Raw genomic sequence first — 17,561 nt, 5'->3', positions numbered from 1 at the left:
AGGAAGGACTGAATAGGTAAAAGGAGTGGAGAGAAATAGAAGGGACATTCCCAGTCATTTCTGTGTTGTGTGATCTTAAGTTTATTAAAAACAGAATAAAGCCCCACCTGCAGGGGGAAAGCTTCATGAGTGGTGAAGCAGGGCTGCAGGTGTCTCTCTGTCTCCTTCCCTCCCTATCTCCCCCTCCCTTCTCAATTTCTCTCTGTCTTTATCCAATAATAAATGAATAAAAACATAAAAAAAACAGAATAAAGGATTCCTGCTGAGCTTCTGATATGAATCATTGTCAGTCTTCAGTCCCGAGTCCTGAATAACCAGGGGCCAGAACAACTTGACCTCTCTTTGATGCCTTTGAGTCCTCCACCCAACATTGAATTGGCATGAAGAAAGAGAATCTCTAAAGTCAAGTCATAAGATGTAGGCAGCTCCATTGAAGCTAAGGGTATTTTAAAGATGAAACACACTTCCTGCAATGACAAGAAAATGGGCTGCTATGTGTGTGATTTCTAGGATAGTCATGTGAGAGCATGATGTATTTGTAATATGATGGAAAGTGCATGCCACTCAGAATTTCCATGCAAGTAGAATCCTATCATACAGCATCAAGACAGGAAGCAGAACCATTTGCTTGACAATCTCCAAGTCTTTTGTCCACTGCCCTGCTCACTCTAAGTGTGGCCTGCTAAGCAAGCATCAGTGAGTTTGGGGAAAAGACACATCTCTTTTGAAATGACCACAATCAGTAAGTGATTCACATTATTGCAGTTTCACAAACTTGCATCAAAAATGCATTCTAGACATTCCCCTTGATATCACTTTGCCCAAAGCCATCTGCATATCCCTGTTTCTGAGGCTATAGATGAGAGGGTTCATGGTGGGAGGCAGGACAGTGTAAAGCACAGAAATCAGCACTTTCAATGAAGAGGAAGATCTAAAATTTTTGACTAAATATGTAATAATTCCAGAAAAGAAGAACATGGTCACCACAGTGAGGTGGGGCAGACAGGTGGAGAAAGATTTGAACCTGCCCTTGGCAGATGGAATCCTTAAGACTGTGGAGAAAATACGAACATATGACACAATCATAAATATAAAACATACGAAATCAAAACAACAGCTAGCAATGATGATGGCATATTCTAGAGTTTGGTCCCCAGCACAAGCCAGTATAAGCAGGGAAGGAACATCACAGAAGAATTGATGCACTATGTTGGGGCCACAGAAATGCACAGAGAATGTCCCTGCCACATGCAGGGATCCATAGACACAGCCACTGAGCCAAGCCACTGTCACCATCTGCACACAGGCCCCTCTGTTCATGATGGCCTCATAGTGCAGAGGGTGGCAGATGGCAGCATAGCGGTCATAGGACATCACTAGCAGGAGAGCATACTCTGTGCCTGCCAAAAAGATGACCAGGAAAACCTGAGAGGCACAGCCCACAAAGGAGATGGAGTGGCTGTTGGTCAGAGAGTTCATGATGGACTTGGGGACAGTGATAGATATAAAACAGATGTCGATAAAAGACAAGTTCTTCAGGAAGAAGTACATGGGGGACTGGAGCTGCTGGTCAATGGAGGTGAGGGTGACAATGAGCAGGTTCCCCATCAGAGCTGCCAGGTAAACCAGGAAGAACACAGAGGCACAGAGTCTCTGTAGCACCTGATTACCAGGGAATCCCATAAGGACAAATTCTGTTATGTTAGTTGTGATGGTTAATTTCTCAGGCATGATGGGTCTGTCTGCAGAAATAAAGATCACACAGGTAAGTAGAACATTCAGAAGCAGTCATGTGCATTTTATTTACCTCTCAACATTACTTGATTATAAACATGGTGTATTTTATTTTTATTATAAGTGAGATAGAGAAAATGCATATATATATATATATATATTCACCTGCTCTTTTATTTTGTTTTAGATTTATTGATTACATATGAAACAGTGTTTCACATGAGGCAGAGAGAGATGAGAGAGAAGCCAGATTATACTTTAGTATATCTGGAATCTCTGGCATATGAGTTCAGTGGTCTACCAGCTCGTCCATTTTTCCAGCCTCTAGATTTCCTTTCTTAAAGTATTAACAGATTGGCATTGTGGTAGCATCTGCAACTTGGTGGCTGAAAAGCAATAAGATATAAAGCAGAATAAATTGTCTAATAATTAGGAACCTAGAGGTAAGAATATAGTGGATGAGATTTGGGGTTTTCATTTTGGAAAAAGCTAGGAACTCTATTTTAGATATATTTCAAGGAGTCTATGACTTTACTAATTTTTGCCTGAGCCTGATAGCTAACATGCAGGTGGGCTCACGTTATCGTCTGGGGAGATGGTGTCAGAGTTGGAAATAGGACCAGAAAGCTGGATCAGGGCAGAGAATAGCTTTCAAGTCTGGGAAAAGTAGATGACCTTGCCACTATGTACTATAATCCTACTTATCCAGAGCCCTGCCCCACTTGGGAAAGATAGAAACAGGCAGGGAGTAAGGACTGACCTGCCAATACGATGTCCAGCAGAGAAGCCATTAAATAATTCAAACCTTCCACCTTCATTACCTAATAATGATTCTGGTTCCATACTCCCAGAGGGATGAAGAATAGGAAAGCTTCCAATGGAGGGGATGGGATGCAGAACTCTGATGGTGGGAAGTGTGTGGTATTATGCCCCTCTTATCCAGCAGGCTTGCTGATCATTATTAAGTCAATAAAATATGTATTAACAGAGTACAGGGTAGTAGCTATGCAAAAGATATTCATACCTGGAGCTGTTAAGTCCAGAGCTGTATTGCCTATAAAACCATATGTCAGAACTAATCAGTGTTCTGGTTAAAAATAATAGTACAAAGAGAACTACCTGAGATGAAATTAGAGTGTACTATAAAAGGAAAGGTCTCACCCGAGTAATGAGTTTCTGTGAGAGAGAGCTTATGAGCACACGTATCCATAAACTACTGCAAAATATATACCTGAAAGCAGTAGTACACTAGAGTTTGCAGTGAGTACCTCCCTAACACTTCCTCTCTACTATTCCAAGCTTGGGATCCATGATTGCTCAACAATTTGTTTGGCTTCGTATGTTAACTCTCTTTTCAATCACCAGGTTCCAGATGCCACCAGGATGCTGTCCAGGCTTCCCTGGATTGAAGACCCCACCAATGTGTCCTGGAGCTCAGCTTCCCCAGAGACACACCCTACTAGGGAAAGAGAGAGGCAGACTGGGAGTATGAACCGACCAGTCAACGCCCATGTTCAGTGGGGAAGCAATTACAGAAGCCAGACCTTCTACCTTCTGCAACCCTCAACGACCCTGGGTCCATGCTCCCAGAGGGCTAGAGAATAGGAAAGCTATCATGGGAGGGGGTGGGTTATGGAGATTGGGTGGTGGGAATTGTGTGGAGTTGTACCCCTCCTACCTTATGTTTTGTTCATTAATCCTTTCTTAAATAAAAAATTTAAAAAAATAAAAATAATAGTACAAACAATACCTGAATGGAAATACAAATGACGTGAAGGAGAGTTTAGAAAGTCCAGGGAAACAATATGAAACGGTACAGGGTCCACAATCCCACAGGGTTAAAGAATAGGAAAGGTATGTGGGGAGGGGATGGGATATGGAGTTCTGGTGGTGGAAATGTGTGGAGTTGTACCCCTCTTATCCTACAGTCTTGTCAGTGTTTCCATTTTATAAGTAAGAATTTAGAAAAAATAAATGATACTGTCTTATGATTGTCCATAGGACAGAATAGACTTTGCACAACTTCATCCTTTAGGGTCTAGCAGTCATGTGCAATGCCTTTTGTACAAATGAGTAGGACAAGCAGTTGGTGTATTTTACTGGAATAACTAAAAAGAAGACAACATTTCTCCTTATGTCTATGACTCAGAAGTCATCAACAAATGCTGTTCTAGATCTCAAGAAAGGTAACTAAAATAAGCTAAGAATGTATGTGTTTGTCACATGGCAGTATTAATGATAGTCATTTTCAAGTGGAATACAGTGGAAGCATACATTCATGACACAACACAGTATAACACAACACAACACAACACAACACAGTACTCCTTTCTTGCTATACATTAAAATGTTTGTTACAGAAGAATTGGACATCAATACAGATTCTTCTTGTTCTATTTACCAGAAATCTCTTTTCACACTAACCCATCTACTTAAGTCACCAGCATAGCAGTTGTATCTTGAGTAACTATAGTTTCTCAAAGACACTAGCTGTGTGTTGCTGAGACTATGTAATGGTTATTAGAAAAGATTTTCCTGACTGAGGCTACAAAGATCCCAAATTCAATCCCCCACACTTCCATAAACCATAGCCCAGTAGTGCTTTGCTAAACAACAAATAAATAAATAACACTAGCTAATATTAACAAACATAATGTGTGGTGAGGTCTGGGCACACAGAGACAACTTAGATCATCAGAGTTAACATGTGTTAATCATTTTAGCTCTTGAAACAAATTGGTTGAATAATCTCCTCACCAGTCAATACCAGTTTCTTCCAGGTGTAGGTGACAACACTGCAACTTCTCAAGGACAGCAGAAGCAAAGCTCTTGAGTCAACTGACCATCAAAGTCCTCAAATCACTATAGACTTTCTTTCCCATCCCTTAGATCTGACATGTTGGCTTGAAGTGAGAAGATCTCAAAAATCACCTGAGCATGAGGCACATTTTTCTTCCCCATCCCTCAGCTTGGGTTCTCATCATGGTAGAAGCAAAGGTCTGTGTGAAGTACCTGCTTCAGGGACACTTGCTCTGATCAGTTGCTGTGGGTTCTGTGCCCCAGCAGCTGAAGAACCTGCACAATTCCTGTGGGATCACTGGGCTGCCAGCTTCCCTGTCAGGCTCCATTGCTGGGTCAAGGTCATTCCTCCTTTGTTCTCACAGGAGAGCTCAGCTCTGTAATTGGGGTGGGAATTACACAGGAGAAATGGCCATGGGATCTGAAGAGAAAGCCATCCCTCAGGATTTATGGAGCAACCTTAACCTACAGCTCTTTGTATTTTTAAGTATAATAATTTATTCAAATATATTTATATATTTAATTAATACATTAGTTAAATATGTATCTATATATTTAAGGATATAATTGTATATCTCCTTCTAATTATGCTACCTCATCAGTGCCTCTCACATACAAAATTATCATCCATGACCATTTTAATTAATTATTTCCTTGAGGAGCAAGAAGAAGTGGAGAGAGAGAGACAGTGAGAGAAATATAACTTAGTCACAAGCATATATATATATATATATATATATATACATATATATATATATATATATATATATATAGAGAGAGAGAGAGAGAGAGAGAGAGAGAACAAAGTTTGACCCAGTAGAGCACATCTTACATATATGATGCCATAAATGTTATCATCAGCATACAGGGGACAACACACATGTAGCTCCATGATGCTGGACCATGCTGTATTTCTCTCAGTGTTCTCTCTTCTCTCCACATCCTCTTGCACCTCAAGAAAATAATGAATGTGGTTGTTTCATATGTGAGAGGCACTGGTCTGGTAGCAGAATTAGAAGGAGATAAGCACTTGTGTCCTGAAAAATATTATTATCTTTTTTTTCAAATAGAGATAAAGAGGCTGAGATAAAGAGACCACAGAATGGAAGCTTCTTTCATTGTGGTGGAGGCATGTTCAAACATGGGTCCAATGCATGAGGATCTATCCTAAGGAGTGGATGAGAAAATTGAAATATATACAACTGGAAACTACTCAGCTATTAAGAATAATGTCCAACTTCTTCAACTCATCTTGGATAAAGCTTGAAGGAACCATGTTAAATGAGATAAGCCAGAAAGAGAAAGATGAGTATGGGATGATACCACTCATTGGTAGAGGTTGATAAAGAAGAACAAAAAGAAAACAGAAAACAGAATTTGGACAGGGTTTTGGAGTATTGACTAAAGTAAAAGACTCAGAGGATGGGGAGAGGAGATTTTCAGCTCCACTCTAGGGGTTGGGGGTAGGGACAGGAACCTTTGGTTGCAGGGATGCAGTTAGTATATATAAGCTAATAGGAATCTATAATTGATTCCACTGTTGGAGAGGAAGATAAACTTCCCCCCACAACTCTAGGACAGACAGCCAAGAAGTGATCAGATGGACACAAGATTAGTCAGAGAAAAGTTAAAATTTATGTGGACCTCAAACCCAAATATTGATAACAAAATATTTCCATGATTCATTCCAGGGAGCTACTAATATAGACTAGAAAGTGGGCAGTAGATTTGAGAGAAAAAGAACAGACGCTTATATTATAAAGAAAAAAAGAGTTTTCCAGGAGTTGTAAATAATGCCCAATTAAAATTACTTGTCAAGGCAAAAGATAAGGAATTGAAGCAAGGCCTTTATCCTTTTGCAAAAGGATGTGTAGGTAACAGTGGCAGTCAAGCAGGCAGCACCTGACCCCCTCACCCTTCTCCCTTCTTTTATACCTGAGGCAGAAATGTCTCCTCCATCCCTAAGACTGGGATCACAATCAGAGCTCACAATCTCCCTGTCAAAATAAGGAGAGAAAGAGAATCTGGGGGGGCGTGAAAGAGAATCTGGAGGATTAACAAGAATTGCAAGTAAATATTACTTGACCTAAGGAATACAGAACTCATGAGCACAGGTGGTTATAGATAAAGATTTATTAAAAAAATTATACTAAATAATTATTCTATTCATATTCTATTCATATTCCTTATTCATATTCATATTCCTTTGAATTGAAGACCTAAACATCTCTTACACAGAGATTATCCACGAGTCAAAACAGAGCTTGTGAACACCAGTCTGGGGTGAGGCTGTTTCTTACCTCTGCACCATGACTGAGAAGACTCACACTCTTGCCTCTTCCATCTCTTCATTCCTTTGAGTTGAAAACACTCAGCATACCCCTTAGAAACAGCTGGAGCAGTCATTTAAGCCCACTGAACCACTCTTTATTTACTGTCAATGATGTTGTTCTTTTTTTCTTCTTTTATTTAAGAAAGGATTAATCAACAAAACCATAGGGTAGGAGAGGTACAACTCCACACAATTCCCACCACCCAATCTCCATATCCCACCCCCTCCCCTGATAGCTTTCCAACTCTCTATCCCACTGGAAGCATGGACACAGGGTCATTGTGGGTGGTAGAAGGTAGAAGGTCTGGCTTCTGTAATTGCTTCCCCGCTGAACATGGGCATTGACTGGTCGGTCCATACTCCCAGTCTGCCTCTCTCTTTCCCTAGTAGAGGGGGTCTCTGGGGAAGCAGAGATCCAGGACACAGTGGTGGGGTCTTCAGTCCATGGAAGCCTGGCCGGCATCCTGATGACATCTGGAACCTGCTGACTGAAAAGAGAGTTAACATACAAAGCCAAACATATTGTTGAGCATCATGGACCCAAAACTTGGAATAGTGGAGAGGAAGTGTTAGGGGGATACTCACTGCATACTCTAGTGTACATCTGCTTTCAGGAATATATTTTGCAATATTTTATGGATACATGTGAACATATGCTCTCTCTCACAGAACCTGGTCTATATCTAGGTTTTGGGACTTTGTTAGAAAGTGAACCACCTGGGATGGAATTACAGTATACTATGAAAGGAAAGGTCTCACCTGAGTAATGAAGCTGAAGGGTTGTCATTCCACACGTGAAGTCTCTGGACACAGTCTGAAGTGAAGCATGTTGAGGTGGCAATCGTTGTGTTGATTAGGTTGTGATCAGCAGATGCAATATTATTTGATATGGATTGGGAGAGGCATACGGGAAAGTGGGCCCTATCCAAGGGTTCCAGGACTGGGGGAAGCAGAGGCTCCATAGTGGAGATGTTAGGTTCCTGCTGTCTTAGGGTTCAAAAAGGCAATCGATAGTTAATGTTATCATCACATTATTTGGTAATTGGGTTAACTTTGAAAAGTCCTTTTGTTAGGGTTTGCTGTATAGTACCCAGTATCTTGTATATAGCTGTGCTATTGGTTGCTTCTGATCAATTTGGTCTAGGCTTTTGAGAGAGTCTGCATATCAGTTACACAGCCTATATATTAAAAAGATTCAGTCTGTGATTTAAAAAAACTATGAGACATAAAATTAATTTTCCCCCTCTCATATTAATTAACTAGTGATTTATATGACTACATTTTACTAGAAGTGTACATGAACACCATTCCCACCACCAAAAGACTGTGACCCATCCCTCCCACCCACTCCTACCCCCCACTGGCCCAGGAAGCTGCATGTCTACCCCTCACCACAGGGTTTTTACTTTGGTGCCCTACTTACAATTTGGTCAGGTCCTGCTTTTAGTTTCCCTTTCAGATCTTCTTACTCAACTTCTGTTGATGAGTGGAATCATCCCATACTCATCTTTATCTTTCTGACTTAGCTGACTTAACGTAATTCCTTCAAGCTCTGTCCAAGATGGGTCAGAGAAGGTGGGTTCATTGTTCTTGATAGCTGCATAGTATTCCATTGTGTATATATGTTGGATAGTATGCCAGCTCCCCCTGGCTTCTGCTTAACCATATGCCTATATAGGGATAGATTTAATCCCATTCAAAGCTTTGGTCTATTTACATGAATCACTTTTACATTTACATAAAGCACCACACTCCCTCCAGGGCATTGGTGGTTTAGTGGTAGAATTCTCACCTGCTCCACCCCCTCTCCTTGTCACACCCTGATCCTCTCCTTGTCACACCCTGATCTTCCACCAGTCACTTTTCGCTCCACCCTCTCTATATCACATCCTGTTTCCACCCTACTTGGAGAGTATAAAAACAGCTGCTTTTCTGATTAAAGACACTTGGAAATTGCTTTCTTGCTCCGAGAGTTCCAGAGTGTATCTCCTGTGAAGTTAGTGTGGAACGAGTTCCTGATCCCTCTTCCACACAGCAGCCTAGATCGGCTCCAGTTGAGTTCTCTCCAACCCACTTGTCTGTGTGCCTATTTTTGTTCCATTACAATGCTGTTTTGATGATGATGGCTTTATAATATAGTTTAAGGTCTGGGAGTGTGATGCCTCCATTTCTGTTTCTTTTTCTTAAGATGGTTTTGGCAATTTTAGGTGTTTTCAGGTTTCAGATAAATGACTGTAGTGTTTGTTCTATTCTCTTAAAGAAGCTTGGTGGAACTTCAATGGTTATTGCATTACATTTGTATATGGCTCTGGGGAGAATATTCATTTTGCTGATATTTATTCTTCTAATCCATGAGCATGGGATATCTTTCCATTTCTTGGTATCAGTTTCTATTTCCTTGAGTAGCGACTCATAGTTTTCAGCATACAATCTTTCACCTCTTTGGTCAACTTTATTCCTAGGTATTTGATTGATTTTGCTTAAACAGTAAATGGGAGTGATTTCTGGATGTCTTCTTCTTCAGATTTAGTGTTTGCATAAAGAAATGCCACTGACTTTTGTACATTGATTTTATAGCCTAATACCTTGCTATTTTGCCTAATAACTTCCAGTAGTTTTCTACTGGATTCTTTAGGTTTTTCTATGTATACTATCATATCATCTAGAAATAGTGAGATCTTGACTTCTTCCCTTCCAATCTGTATTCCTTTGATTTCTTTCTTTTTCCTGATTGCTATGTCTAGAACTTCCAATACTGTGTTGAAGAGTAATGGTGACAGTGGACAGCTCTATCTAGTCCCTGATCTGAGGGGGAATGCTTTCAGCTTCTGTCCATTGAGTATGATGTTGGCTGTAGGTTTGCTATATATAGACTCCACTATCTTGAGGAATTTTCCATCTATTCCCGTTTTTTGTAGAGTTTTGAGCATGAATGGGTGTTGAATTTTGTCAAAGGCTTTCTCTGAAACTATTGAGATAATCATGTGGTTTTTGGCTTTGCTTTTATTGATGTGGTGAATGACATTGATTGACTTACGGATGTTGAACCAGCCTTTCATTCCTGGGATGAATCCCACTTAGTCGTGATGAACAATCTTTTTGATATGCTGCTGTATCCGGTTGGCCAAGATCTTGTTTAATATTGTGGTATCTATGTTCATCAGAGATATTGGTCTGTAGTTTTCCTTTTTTGTTCTGTCCCTATCAGCTTTTGGTATCAGGGTGATGTTGGTTTCATAGAAGGTTGAAGCGAGTATTCCTGTTTCTTCAATCTTATGGAAAAGCTTAAGAAGTATGGGTACTAACTGTTTCCTGAAAGTTTTGTTAAATTCGTTTTTGAAGCCATCTGGTCCAGGACTTTTGTTGTTGGGGAGATTCTTAATAAGGGTTTCAATTTCTTTGTCTGTGATTGGTGCATTTAGATTTTGTAGTTCTTCTTGGTTCAGTTTTGGAAGGGCATATGCTTCTAGGAATTGTTCCATTTCTTCCAGATTCTCTAGCATAGTGGTGTGTAGTTCTTCATAGAAGTTTCGCATGATTCTCTGGATTTCTGTGGTCTCAGTTGTGATATCTCCTCCATCATTTAAAATTCTATTAATTTGAGTCTTCTCTCTTTTTTGTTTGGTGAGTCTGGCTAGGGGTTTGTCAATATTGTTCAATCTTTCAAAGAACTAACATTTGGCTTCATTGATCTTTTGTATGGTTCTTTTATTTTTGATGTTGCTTATTTCTGCTTTAATTTTAGTGATTTCTGTCCTTCTGGTTGCTTTAGGGTTCCTTTGTTCCTCTTCCTCTAAGTCCTTGAGGTGTGCAGTAAGGTCGTTCATTTGAGCTTTTTCTTGGTGTTTAATATGTGATTGTATGGCTATAAGTTTCCCTCTCAGTGCTGCTTTAGCTGTGTCCCAAATATTTTGATAGGTTGTGTCTTCATTTTCATTTGTTTCCAGGAACATTTGAATTTCCTGCTTGAGTGACTCTCTGACCCAATGGTTCTCAAGGAGTATGTTGTTTAGTTTCCAAATTCTGTGACTTTTAATAATTTTCTGTTTGTTGTTAAATGTTAGTTTTACTCCACTGTGGTCTAAGAAGATACTTGGGATGATTTCAATGCTCTTGAATTTATTGATGTTGTCTTTGTGGCCTAACCTGTGGTCTATCCTTGAGTATGTGTTATGTGGATTTGAAAGGTTTATTCCAGTTTTTTGGGGTGAAGGACTCTGAAAATGTCCAAGAGGTCTAGTCTGTCAATCTCTTCATTCAATTCTCTTGTATCTTTGTTGGTTCTCTTCTTTGTTGATCTGTCTAAGTATGAGAGTGGGGTATTGAAGTCTCCCACTATTATTGTATTGCTATTGATGTATTTTTGAAATTCTTTCAGTAAGTGTTGACATATTTAGATGGTCCCTCATTGGGTGCATAAATTTTAATAATTGTTGAGTCTTCTTGGCTATTTGATCCTCTAATCATTATGTAATGTCCTTGCCTATCTTTTATTACTTTATTTAATTTATAATCTTCGTGTCTGAGATGAGAATGGCTGTTCCTGCCCTTTTTTGTGGTCCGTTAGCCTGTATGATAGTTTTCCATCCTTTCACTTTAAGGCTGTGTTTATCTTGTTGTGTCAGATGAGATTCTTGCAAGCAGCATATGGTTGGGTTATGTTTTCTGATCCATCCCCCCACCCTTTGCCTTTTGATGGGTGAGTTTAAGCCATTGACATTTATTGACATTATGGATTTAATGTATTGTAGTGCCATTGTTCAAAAAAAATTTTTTTTGTTTGCTCTTATATATTGCCAGTATTATAGTGATGTTCTTGTTTATAAGAGGTCTTTTAGAACCTATTTCATGGCCGGTTTGGTGATTGTTGCCTCCTTTAACTGTTGTTTGTCTAAGAAGGTTTTGATCCCTCCATCTAGTTTGAATGAAAGTCTAGCAGAATATATTATGAAACACTTTTTCATTCAGGGCTCAATAGATATCTTGTCATTCTCTTCTGGCTTTTAGAGTTTGAGTGGAGAAGTCTGCAGATATCTTATGGGTTTTCCCCTATATGTGAATTTTTGTTTCTCTCTTGCAGCCATTAGGATCCTTTCTTTATCCTTACTCCTTCTCATTCTGACTATGATGTGTTTTGGTGTCTTCACGTCTGGGTTGATTCTGTTTGGTACTCTCTGGGCCTCTTGAATCTTGATGTCCTTTCTGTTATTCAGGTCTGGGAAGTTTTCTTCTATTATTTCCTCTAGAATGTTTGCTTCCCTTTCCTCTCTTTCTTCCTCTGGCAGGCCAATTATACGAATGTTACTTCTTTTGAGATCATCCCATATGTCTCTGTTGCTGTTTTCAGTGTCTCTCAATCTCTTTTTGAGCTCTTTCACCTCTTTATTAGTTTTCTCTAACTCATCCTCTGTCTGACTAATTCTGTTTTCTGCTTCCGTTAGTCTGCTTTCCCTTCTCTCAGTGTCTTTCTTCATTACAGCTATTTCTGCTTTCAGTTCTCTAATTGCCTCAACATAATCAGTATTTTTCTTGGGGGTCTCATCTGTTGTTTCCCTAATACTGCCATTCCTTTCCTTCAATGTTGTTTTCATTACTGTGATTAATAAGTTTATTACTGCTTGTATACTTTTCTGATCTATGGTTACTTCTGGGTGATATGTAGTTTCTTCTTGGCTCTTGTCTTCATTCATTGGAGTGGCAGTTTCATTTGTTTTTCATCTACCCATTTTTTTGATTTATGTGTTTCTTTTTTATGCTTTGTTGTTCCTCAGTTGTTGTTTCTTGAGTACAAGCAACACTATACTAAATACCTTTATTAAAATTGCACTCATCAACCTCAGGAATTACAATAGCAACTGAAGCAAGTATTGAAGCAGTTTAATCACCAGTTAGCCATACAATGTCTCCAGTCCATGAAAAAACAGTAACCAAATCCCAGTGAAGAAGAAAGAGAAAAGAAAGCAGGGATAGCAAGAATACACAGTTATGCAAATCTACTATCCATTGTATATTCTAGGGGTAACAAGAGGGGAAAGGGAAGTAGAGCAGAGATACATACATAGAGAGTCCATTCTGAGTCAGATTTCTTTCCCAAAATATTTCACAAATTCAGAAAGGCAAAGAAGAAGGAAGAAGTGTATGACAAGATAAAAAAAAAGAAAAGAAAAAAAAGAAAAGAGAGAGAGAAAAGATAAGAAAAAGATCTGTATTTGACGAGCGGTGAAAGGAAAGATTTTTTTAAATTACTTTATTTTTAATTTAATTTAATTTTTTTTCTTTTTTTTTTTTCCCTCCAGGGTAATTGCTGGGCTCGGTGCCTGCACCATGATTCTACCGCTCCTGGAGGCCATTTTTCCCCCTTTTTGTTGCCCTAGTTGTTGCAGCCTCATTGCGGTTATTATTGCCATTGTTGACGTTGCTTTGTTGTTGGATAGGACAGGGAGAAATGGAGAGAGGAGTGGAAGACAGAGAGAGAGGGGAGAGAAAGATAAACACCTGCAGACCTGCTTCACCGCCCATGAAGCGACTCCCCTGCAGGTGGGATGCAGGGGGCTTAAACCGGGATCCTTACGCCGGTCCCTGCACTTTGCGCCACATGTGCTTAACCCACTGCGCCACCACCCGACTCTCTTTAATTTAATTATAACTTTGTTTTTTTAATTAGCTCAGAGGAGGAGGAAGGGTAGAGTCTGTAGAGGAGGTAGGAGTAACAAGACAAGTTCCTCTCACAATAGATAAGATGCCCACTACCCTTGCAATGAAAGATACCCTAAGAGTTAATTCTGATCAACCTAATGGGGGGGAAGATATATGCCTTTATATAATATTAATAATAAAATAGAGCAGGGTAAAAAAAAAAACTGTCCCAGATTACCTCAAACCCTGTGATCAGAGGCAGCTGATTGTTAAGATAGAAAAAAAAATTAAAAAATTAAAAAAAAACTCTCAGGACTAGACAAGGTTAGCTGAAATAGACAGTTATGCAAATATACTATCCATTGTATATTCTAGGGGTAGCTAAAGGAGGAAGGGAAGTTGAGCAGAGAAACTCGCAGTGAGAATCCACTCTGAGTCAGAATTCTTCCCCCAAATAATTCCCAAATGTGTATCAGTGATTCAGTGAAAGCACACTGTTTGGTGGTGTGGGGGATGGGGCCTGTGGCTTTGGAAGCTGTAGGATTAAGGAAGAAAGGATGACAAGAATGAGAAAAAGAAAAAAGAAAGAAAGAGAGAGAGAAAAAAGAAAAAGAATAGTCATAAAAGAGCGGTGAAAGGAATGATTTTTTTAAAATTTATTTTTAATTATTTAATTAGCTATGCGGGGTGAGGTTGGGGGTGTTGGCTACTTAGAAAGAAAAAAGGCCAGAGGTTTCAGAAGAGAATAGACTTAGAATGAATGGTACTCCTTGTGGGACATGAATCTTGGTAAAGAAAGAAGCTCAGCAGGGGATCCTGCTAGGAACAGGTCCCCAGGGACTGTTTATGGGGGGGGGGAGAGGGGAAGGAGGTGTGCTTGGGGATTAATAATTTAAAAGAAAATAAAATTTTTCCCTTTTTTCTACTCTATTTTTAAACCCAAATTAAGTTATAGTCACCTCCTTGGTGTCACTGCTAGGACCCCTTATTGACTGGCCTACTAAAGGTAGAAAATCCTACCATTTCCAGAAGATGTGGTCAGAGCTCAAGCCACTAGCAGCTTCTCAGTCCGCCATCTTCCGGGAACCTCAATGATGTTGTTCTTAATGTACTAGTCCAGATACCTGTTCACATCCCTGCTTGCAATAGTTTGGGGCACATACCCAGAAGTAGAAATACTAAGTTACAGGGTTATTAAGTATTGAATTATTTGAGTAACTGATTTTCTCAGTGACTGTGCGGTTTTACACACCAATCAGCTTGACTGGTGTTTTCCAAGACAGCGTATGTTAACGACTGTTAGTGTCCCAAACACAAGGCATGGGTAAAAATAAAGGAAGATCAAAGCACAGTCATGGCTTAGCATGTTTTCGTGAACTTAAATTTCAATAATCAAATTCAAATGTTCTATTTCTCACCATAAGGCTGATGTTAGAGGCCTGGATGACTTTCAAGTACTGCTAGAGTTGTGTGTCCTCCTAACAAAAAGTCCCTCAGAGCATGTGAATTATTCTTCTGAGTGGCCCCAGGTTCAGGGGATTAAGTTGCCTTATGCTCCCCAGAGGGGTAATCTTTCTCATCATAACACATAACTCTTTATTTATTATTATTATTACTATTATTATTACCTCCAGGTTACTGTTGGGGCTGGTTGCCTGCACCATGAATCCATTACTCCTGGAGGCCATCTTTTTTTATTTTGTTGTTGTTGGTATTGCTGGATAGGAGAGAGAGAAATTGAGAGGGGAAGGGAAGACAGAGAGGGGGAGAGAAAGATAACACACCTGCAGGCCTGCTTTTAAAGCAACTCCCCCCGCCTCCCGCAGGTGAGGAGCCACCCGGAACTTGAACTAGGATCCTTGCACAGGTCCTTGCGCTTCGCACCATGTGCACTTAACCTACTGCCAGGCTTCCCATAACTCTTTATTTTTAAAGATATTTATTTATTAACACAAGAGAGAAAAGGGAAATGTTAGAAATATGAGACCCAAATGAATAGAGTCAGGTTTGTGGAGAAAGTTTTAATGTACTAGCCAGGGAAAAGCTTAAGAAGCCCATCGAGGGGGAGCATAAGAGTTCTGGCCAAGACCAGAGAGAACCCAGCCAGGAGGAGCTGAAGAGTCACTGTGGAACAAGCAGGTGGGCATTATTTAGTGCCTCAGCTCAGGGGTTAGTTCTGGCATTAGAAGTTTCAGTGGTCCTGATTTATGATCTATTCATAAATCATATTTCTGGTCTGATGTGTCCATTACAGACAGGAGTAAGATAAGTTTTTTTTTTCCTGTATGGGTGAGGGGTCTACTTGTTTCCAACATGTTCCTGTTAGTCTGTTTCATTAAGATAAGTTCTTTTTGTGAGGGTATGGGTCAGGACTCAGCATATTTCCTTCAGTCAGGAAGAGAGAAAACAAACCAGAGTATTACTACGGTCCACACAATGCCAGTGATTGAACTCAGGACTTCATGCTTTTAAGTCCATGGCTCTAGACACTATGTCACCTCCTGGGTCACCAGGATCCATAACTATTTGTCCTACTTAATTCTCACTCCAATTAGAGAGCTGAGAGCAAAAGAGAATTAACCTTGACCCAGTGCTGGATCTTGGCAAGGAAGCTGGCAGCCTAATGATCTCATAGGAATAGTGCAGGTACTTAAAGTCCCTGAGAAATGAAACCCATAGCTGCTCATGTGGTTAAGTGTAATTGGAGCAGATCCTCCTCACAGACCTTTGCTTCCATCGTGTTGAGAACACAAACAGAGGGATGGAAAGAAAAAAAATGGGTTCCATCCTTGAGTGCTGATTGGGATCTTCTGATTTCCTGCCTGATAGATCTAACAGATGTGAAGGAAAATATTTAATAAGGTGACAATTTTGATGGCAAGTTACTCAGCTGATTTACTACTGCTATCTTAGAGAAAGAATTCAGGTTTCCATCTGTATCATCTGCACTAATCGGTGAGGTCTCTTACCATTTGTTTGAAAAGACCAAGAGGTATCAAGGAGGTAGTCAATTTCAGTATTCAGAGACCTCAATATTATAACTAATAAGCATATGTCACAAGTATGCTTTATGTTTACATATTATACATAGACCATAAAATGTTATATAATTAGATACCATTGTTAGAATCTGTATATATCTACATATATACATACTTAAATACATATACTATATTCATTCTCTATATATGTTTGAATTAAAATGTTCTATATATACACTTTTGAATAGGTAAAAATGAGAAGGCAAATCTCCTGTACCACAATAAACCAGAGCTAAACAGTGCTCTGCTAAAAAAAATAAGTAAATAAATAAGAAGGTAGGTTTGATTCTTTATTTTTATTATTATTTTTTTTTACTAGAGCACTGCTTAGCTCTGGCTTATGGTGGTGCAGAGGATTGAACATGGGACTCTGGAGCCTCAGGCATGAGAATCTCTTTGCATAACCATTATGCTATCTACCCTCTGCCTGGCTGGATTCTTTACTAACTGATTTCCGAGAGACTAATTTCAAGGAAAAAGCTGAGAGCTCTGTTATGAGAGATGAAACCAGTGAAGTTACACACCAGTAGTTCTCTATTGAGTCATCAAAAAGGAAAGATAACAATTGACATTTTACTCACTACTGTTTCTACTTATGTCAAGTAAGAAATCTCTAGAAGAAATCCGAGGACAGATCAGTTTTGTATTTTCTTTTAGCTGCTCCTGAGAAGTATGATGGTCATATTCCAGGCAAATTGTCCCAATGGTTTTACACCTGTCTGATAAACCCTAAAGAAGGAAAAGAGGTAAAACCCTTTCCTTCCTGGGGTACAACAGCTTGCATTTTAAGGCATTTTCTGCTTTTCTAAACAAGGAATAATACCATTCATAGTTTACTGTTCTCTGTAAATATCATAACATGGGCAGCTATGCGCTGTGCTTCTACTCTGATACACTATACCTCACATTAGCACATATGACCTTAAGGGATACAAGAGATAAGTCACAGAAGATGGAGACGGCCATGCTGGAACAGACTGCTTACTTATTCTACCCTGCTTTAACAGGCAAACCTCAAG

At 39.5% G+C, this 17,561-nt stretch overlaps 1 protein-coding gene across 1 annotated transcript; it reads right to left on the bottom strand.

Moving 5' to 3' along the window:
• Window positions 1–780: 780 nt before the first annotated feature.
• LOC103123452 (olfactory receptor 14A16-like) lies at window positions 781–1,731 on the bottom strand. The gene has a single exon (XM_007534101.1). It carries the CDS (start codon window positions 1,729–1,731, stop codon window positions 781–783), a length of 951 nt encoding a protein of 316 aa, XP_007534163.1.
• Window positions 1,732–17,561: the final 15,830 nt, after the last annotated feature.

The sequence above is a fragment of the Erinaceus europaeus genome, chromosome 9 (genome assembly GCF_950295315.1).
Source record: "Erinaceus europaeus chromosome 9, mEriEur2.1, whole genome shotgun sequence".
Taxonomy (NCBI): Eukaryota; Metazoa; Chordata; class Mammalia; order Eulipotyphla; family Erinaceidae; genus Erinaceus; species Erinaceus europaeus.
The sequence above is the reverse complement of the archived record's forward strand: the minus strand, read 5'-3'. Positions and strand labels throughout refer to the sequence as shown.

Excerpts from the sequence above, each read along its gene's own strand:
- LOC103123452 (XM_007534101.1), bottom strand. The coding sequence starts at position 1,731 with ATGCCTGAGAAATTAACCATCACAACTAACATAACAGAATTTGTCCTT.